The 7,185-nt window shown below is 42.0% G+C and overlaps 1 protein-coding gene across 1 annotated transcript; it reads right to left on the bottom strand.

The window, feature by feature from the left end:
• Positions 1 to 805: 805 nt before the first annotated feature.
• Positions 806 to 7,185, bottom strand: c1ql3a (complement component 1, q subcomponent-like 3a). The gene is made up of 2 exons (XM_071415073.1): positions 5,902 to 7,185; positions 806 to 2,950 (listed from the first exon to the last, which is right to left on the bottom strand). Exons 1-2 carry the CDS (start codon positions 6,487 to 6,489, stop codon positions 2,771 to 2,773), a joined length of 768 nt encoding a protein of 255 aa, XP_071271174.1. The 5' UTR covers positions 6,490 to 7,185; the 3' UTR covers positions 806 to 2,770.

The following is a 7,185-nucleotide window of genomic DNA, read 5'->3' as shown; positions in this document are numbered from 1 at the left end:
TTCCACTCAGATGACTTCTAAAGTGCCCATATGGCCCTTTGGAACTCTGCGGTGAGCCAGAGTGACTCACAACAAAGCAAATATAAGGGCTCGATTCAATCCGTAGTGCTGAAGAGCTGCGCTACAGCGCAAAATACTTTTAAAGGCAACGGTTCCCACGTTAGCAGAGATAGTAAATGCTGCATATGTCGGAGATTACCTTTAAATTCAGCGATACGGCTTGAATCAAGCTTTATATCTCTCTATAAGAGGTGTAGAGAGAGTCAGTGACAAGTACTAACCTATGCCCATGACCAAATAATCCTCACTCCTAATGGACAGAACTTGGTGTACCAGAATTTTCCATTCACTCCCAAGAGGCACAGATGGGGAACAATTCAACCACTGAGGAAAGTGTGGGTTGAATCGTTTCTTTAAGAACTGGCTACATCAGTTGTCATACTGTGAGACCTCCTGGAGGAGAAACACTGTGGCTGAACTGTGGAAGCTCATGTTCTGAGTTCTACAAGACTTGCACAATTACTGTGCAGGAATTACATGTGAGGATGCCTTTACTTAAAATCGACTGAACACTTCAGTGACTTTACTCTCCTGTGTAACTAACCACCCTTCACAGACAGAAAGTTTAGTGAGTTGAAACATTGACATTCTATCTGATTAAAGTTTGAGGAGACTCCTTTTCCCCTCCAACCAACCACAGACAAACAACCCAGCGAGGACTGAGCACCCATCCAGACAGTTGTTTTAATGGTTGTATAATACATATTACTAATCAGAAAAATAAATAGAGACAGGAATCTGATCATCTGATTAGATTTGTCCATTTAATGGCAACATGATTTGAGTAAACAGTACACAGGTGAAGTGTGTCCAGGGAATACAATAGAAGAACGTGTCCTGATCTAATAGCCTCTGTCTGAAATGGTACCCTATTCTCTATATAGTGCACTACTTTTGACAAGGGCCCATAGGGTTCGGATCAAAAGCTGTGCACTATATAGGGAATAGGGTGCCATTTCAGACGCAGACATAGTCACACACATATCAGTAGGTATAGGACTGGTACTGCATGTCCCATTAAGTTAGACTATGGTTCTAATACGAAGCGGTAGGTTATCCAACCTGTGCTCTTTCTTTCAACATTTTTGTACATTTATAGGGGCGAAAAATAAGAACAATTTCATAATCACTACAATATTTACACAATAATTCAGTGGTGCTATCCACATTCTTGTTAAACTTTCTTTAGGATACATACATATACATTTACATAGTAGCCATACTCGTAGTTCTGCATAGTGCTTTCTTCCAGTAGCATTCCAATACTGTAACTTCACACTGTTGTGTTGAACTAATGGGGCTAAGCATTGTTTCACGTCAGGTAGCGTCACTCCTACACAGCACTCGATGATTCATCTAGTGTAAAACAAGGTGGGCTAAGTGGACTTAACCACTAAACAGTCTAGGTTTGACCTTCAGAAAAAGTATACATACTGTACACTTAGAAAAAAGGGTTCCAAAAGGGTTTGTCAGCTGTCCCAATAGGAGAACCCTTTGGAGAACCCTTTTTGGTTCCAACTAGAACCATTTTTTGTTCCAACTAGAACCCGTTCTACATGGAACCCAAAAGGGTTCTACCTTGAACCAAAAAGGGTTCTCCAAAGGGTTCTCCTATTGGGACAGTCAAATAACTCTTTTAGGATCTAGATAGCACCTTTTTTTCTAAAAATGTGTAGAAACCATTTCTACCTTTTGTAAACAAAAAGGCTGTGTCTGCTATAACCATAAGAGAGCAGCTCTGCCATAAAGGAACTATCCCTTTAAATATGATGTTGAAGGTATTTTTTATAAGGCCTTAAAGTCTACTTAATTAATAAGGGAAAGGAATGACTATTTATAGAGCTAGTAGGGACTTCACCATATACACAGTCCATTCCCGAACATGAACTGAAACCAGATTTAAGATGATGTCATCGTCCCCCCTCTCCCTACAACCCTACAACAACACAACCAACCTTTCTCCAACATGTAAGCATCCGAGTTGCTTGGCAACCCTCAGAAAGTATTGTATTGCCTTAGGTTTTAACACGTCACGCACAGCAAGGACAATTATGGTTTGTTTATGTGGGTTATTGCAAACAATCATCTGGTTCTGTGTTCATAAAAACTCTCATCATCACACGATTAGGCTTCGTTTACATAGCTACACGAACAAAGATGTACACTAGTTTACTGCTTTGGTGGTAGAATAATGAAGGCCAGCACTTCTGTTTGACTTACAATTTATGTTTTGACATTTTCCTTCTGTAACTCTTCTTCTTCAATCCTCTTTAATTTTCTTTACACACAGGCAGTTCCCTCAGGCAGTTTTGGATCCAGTAGCAGGATTGGACAAAACTCAATTACTCTGTCGTTGAGAAACACCCACCCTCAACAGCATTCCATCCAATCGAGGGGGGGGGGGGGGGGGGGGTATGGGGGGAGCTTGCGATATTAGATGACTGAGGGTTGAAAGTTGAGGCTAGATCATATAGATGGAGAGGGTGTTCTGTAAGTAGGTGACTGAGGGTTGAGGTTGTAGGGAGGACTGAGAGTTGAGGCTAGGTCCTATAGCCTCAACTCTCAAATATAGTATTAGTCACTATAGTAACTTTAGTAACTAGGGCCTATAGTTACTATAGTTACTATAGGACAGATCATGGAGAGGGTGTTCCGTATGATTGAGAGGTGAGGCTGTAGGTTGACTGAGGGTTGAGGCTAGGTCTGTTAGCTAATCTGCGTAGATGATGAATCCAGAGAAGGTGCTGTACTTGTTGTTGTTGCCCCCGTGGGCTTTGCCCCCGTCCAGTTTGATGTAGACCTCGTCTCCAGGCTCCAGATGCAGCACGGCACTGTTACTGGCATAATCATAGTTCTGGTCAGCGTCCTGGGCTATGGCACTGGCTCGAACCTAGAGGGATGGAGACATGTTTACATAGTTAGTTCATGTATATAATTAGTTAACACTGGCTCCAACCTACAAGGGAATGGAGTAATGGGTACAGTTAGCACTGTCTTGAACCTAGAGGGGAATGTATGGAGACACAGTTTGTTATCATGAACACATGGCATTGGCTCAAACCTACAGGGTAATGGAGACAGGTGTATATAGTTAACTGTCATCAACTCACTGTGGCACTGGCTCAAGCCTAGAGGAGAATAGTCATGTTGATATGCAATATGCCTTTCTTAATTTCCCTTGAGTGGATAATTAAAGGCATATTGAATGGAATAGAATCAGCACCTTAACCCAAGGTTTCTCATTGGAGTCCCATAACAGGTTCTCCCCCCTGAAGGTTGCCAGACTAGCAATGTTTCAGTAATTAGTTAACTTAAAATATTCTGTGGAATTAACACTAACAAGTTTGCTTCAATTTTTACAAGAACATTATCTTTAGTTTCATAAATGTTTAATGCAAATGATATTAATGATTCCTTTTATGTCAGTATGCAACTTAATTGAATTGCCTTCTGGGGAGTTTTTATACAACATGTGTACATAATCTAATGTTTATGACTCCAAATTGCAGTAATGTAGTGGACTGCTCACTCTTCTAAAAACAACATATTAGAGTCATAGGGTAGGCCTTGGTCTTGCCTTGGTCTTGCTTCCGATGTAGATTATAAAGAAGAGGAGATAACTGTTTCAGCCCCATGCACAGCTCCACTACACAACAGGCCTACCCGGACACCAGAGGCTTGTCAGGAAGATTTCAAAATCAGGAAGAGCCTTGAATTCTGCATTCTGACCCTAAGTACCCAGACTACCTAACTACCCAGGCTTGAGTGTCAGGAAGAACCTTGAATTCTGCATTCTGACCCTAACTATTGCTAAAACAACTATTTGAGCTAGATAACAAAATACCACAATGAATTAAAACAACCAATAAAAACGTTATATCAACATCACACAGAGAAAGGGATGGTAAACGTCTATATGAAGGATAGGCCTAAGCCCAATTAGGCTACACCTATCCAGACCTGTCATCAACCAGAAATTGTTCCGCAATATCGCCCTAATTAGCCTAATCATCAGTCTTCATTGATTGATGAACATGAATATCATTACGATCTAGAAAGTGAAACATAGCAGGGAATTGTGGGCTGTTGTTTATTCAAATGAGTCTCCTCAAGACACCTTCTGTAAGGTGTAACATGAGACTGTAAATTAGGGGATTTGGTATAAATCCACTGTTTGCATAACACTATTTTGATGTTCTGTGTGTGGAGATTCAAATGGAGAACAACCTTTAAATGCCATTAAAGGCATGCACAGCAAGCCCTGTTAATTCACTATAATAAAATTATGAATAACATCTGAATTATTTAAGACGACTTTATTTTTAAATTATACTGTAAATGCTCGTGCCTAAAGGCATATTTTAGTGTAATCAAAATAATTGTAATTATCTGAGCGAGTGAATAAATAAAGTATTTATTTTATTATTTGTAATTGTTTATTTCTGCTTGAGCTCACGCTTGACCTCTACTAGTCCTCAGCTCAGCATGCTGTTTTCAAACACTGGATGTGACAATAAAAACAAAACACAGAGCCTCTTGGCAGAGTCTTGGTTCTTTTTTCTTTTTTTTTACCCAAAAGTACAGTTTTTGCTTCAGATGAACCTGTCTGTCTGTGCTGTGAACTGATTGGCCCGTACTGTAGCTGTGTTGTGCAGAATGAGCTCCGGGCTTCAGCCTAAGTGGCTGCCTGGTCGCCCGGTACACCGAGCGCAGTAGCCGTTGACAGGGGGGTGCGCATGGCGAAGCGGGCTCTGTGAGTCGAGGAGACTAACAGTGGCTTGGTGACACGGGATGTCCCGAGGGAATAGGGATTAGATGTGCTCTCTGACAGCAGCTAGTATTATGAGCAGATTCTGTAAATTCTGATCGTTGAAGCACTGTTGAAAAAGGAGATCAAATATGATTTGTAGCCATGTACAGTGTGAGTAACAAAATATTGCTAAATCTACATATTCTAATCATATTATGATTAAGGATTTTATAATAATACTGATAATAATGCTTTTTGTAAAAAAAAAAATATGATAGGCCTATTTTTTAAATATTTTTTTTACTTGTAATGAAAATAATAAACAATTGTTATGATGATCTTCTATCAGATTTAGCATAATGTAATCAAGTCACAAAGACAGGAACGGGTATAATACATTTTATTATTTGGCCTTTAAAAAAAAACGTCTAATTGGTGTGAAAAGTAAAATAGAGATTTGTTTCGTTTCGCTAAACTCAATCATCCAGTCTTAGGAAAAATTGAATGTCAACCCAATGTCAATTCATTAACCCAATTAGTGTTGAAAATGTATTATGATAACAATGGACAATCTTTGCCTCAGGTCCATTGTCCTAATAGCGCTGTCCCGCATTTTTTTCCCCGTTTACATCAATTACACCCAACACCCGGCATCTTCAATCAAGCATCCATACGCCTCCTGTCAGCGCGCACACGGGCATGACTGAGGAAGTTCCACGCAATGTTTGAGTGGGTAAAAGTGTCACTTTCGTTTTATTGTCGCCTGGCTTTCGCCTATAGGCTACTATATATGCTGGAGTGATTCTTTAAATTGAAACATTCATACATGCGTAAAACTGACTTCAGCTACACTCATGAAATAAGCTAATAGCATTATATTTATCATGTTGAGCAATGTCTATTTTAATGGTTTATGCATTTGGTCACTTTTCGGTTACTACTTATTTTCCCATGAAACAAAAAAGAGATCACTCGAACGCCAGTTCAGTGACAAGTGACAAACGTTGAAACTATATTTGCCAATAAACACACAAAGGCTACAACAATATGTGCCTCAGTGTGTGCGTAATTCTTTGTGCACCGGTCCATACCTGATTGTTTTTGCAGAGATCTGCCCACATGCTGGTTCCGTCCCCTCCACGCATCAGGACGTGATAAGTGAAGAAGTATATCCCAGGTATGGAGCAGGTAAACTTCCCTGTTGTGGGGTCGTAATGGTTCCCCAGATTAGTGACCACGTCGTCGAATTTCAGCACCTCGTAGCCCTCGTGCTGTTTTTTAAGGCCTGCGTAAAACGCGATTTTGGGGACGGTGCTGTACGTAGCCGCGCTGATAGCCCCTGCCGCGGCATTGGGTCCCGGTGGCCCCGGTAGTCCAGGCCTCCCCGGTTCCCCCTTCTCCCCGGGTGGCCCCATCGGACCGGGCGGGCCCTGATCACCTGGGATGCCTCTGGGTCCAGCCTTCCCCGGGCGGCCCGGTTCTCCTTTCGGACCTGTTATAAAAGTTGGTAAAGACTGCATGAGGCTGTTGTCCGCTCGCACCGTGTCTGCCGTAGCGGTCGGTGACTTGGTTCCATATGGATCACATACCATCCTGCAGGTTCCCAGCATCTCATAGTGCGCTGAAGTTCCAGCGGAGTTAACCAGAACTGGGATCAGAATCACCAGCACTAACACCATGACGACTCCAAGCACTCCAGCCGCTATTAGCCGCTTCCTGCCGACCAGTCTCGTCAGCGCAGGGCGATCCTCCTGTCTGCTTTTGGGTGAAATCTTGGTGGTTGATGAGGTACGCTTTTAAAAAGAAAAAAATATACAGCCAATATTGGTTTGTTGGTAAGTTAATGGTAATGAACTTCTTTGGGCCAAGCCCCCTGCGCGTCTGTTTTTTTCTTCTTTCCGCTCTTTACTTTTTGTGCTGATGTTTGCTTATTTAAGTCTCACCGAATCGGAAAGTTCAGCCCTTTTCCTGGCTGCTCGCGCTTTAAGTCGTCAGTGCTTAAAAAAACACTGTCTTCAGCATCTCTGTGAGGTGGCGGCTGTACTTTAAAGCCCTGCTGTAAGCAGCCACGTGTGGACGCGTAGCACAAAAAAAAACACTTCGGTGGGAGAACGCACTCCTTCCTCTCCTTTATTCTCCAACGCTCCACAGCTTATATCCAAAGCCAACTGGTCTAAAAGTCTACCACTGTGTACACAGTCCAGAGTTGGTTAAAGAAAAGCAGCATATCAGGTGTAAGCACGACTCTATAAACCGCTGGTAATGTCATTAAGCCCTGTGTGGAGAGCGGAGTGCCACTGATCAGAGCGCGTAGCTTACAGAGTTGTATGCGCAGTACTCTGCACTGCACAGAGAGAGAAGAAAGAACAGAGAGG

The sequence above is a fragment of the Salvelinus alpinus genome, chromosome 8 (assembly GCF_045679555.1).
Source record: "Salvelinus alpinus chromosome 8, SLU_Salpinus.1, whole genome shotgun sequence".
NCBI lineage: Eukaryota > Metazoa > Chordata > Actinopteri > Salmoniformes > Salmonidae > Salvelinus > Salvelinus alpinus.
The sequence above is the reverse complement of the archived record's forward strand: the minus strand, read 5'-3'. Positions and strand labels throughout refer to the sequence as shown.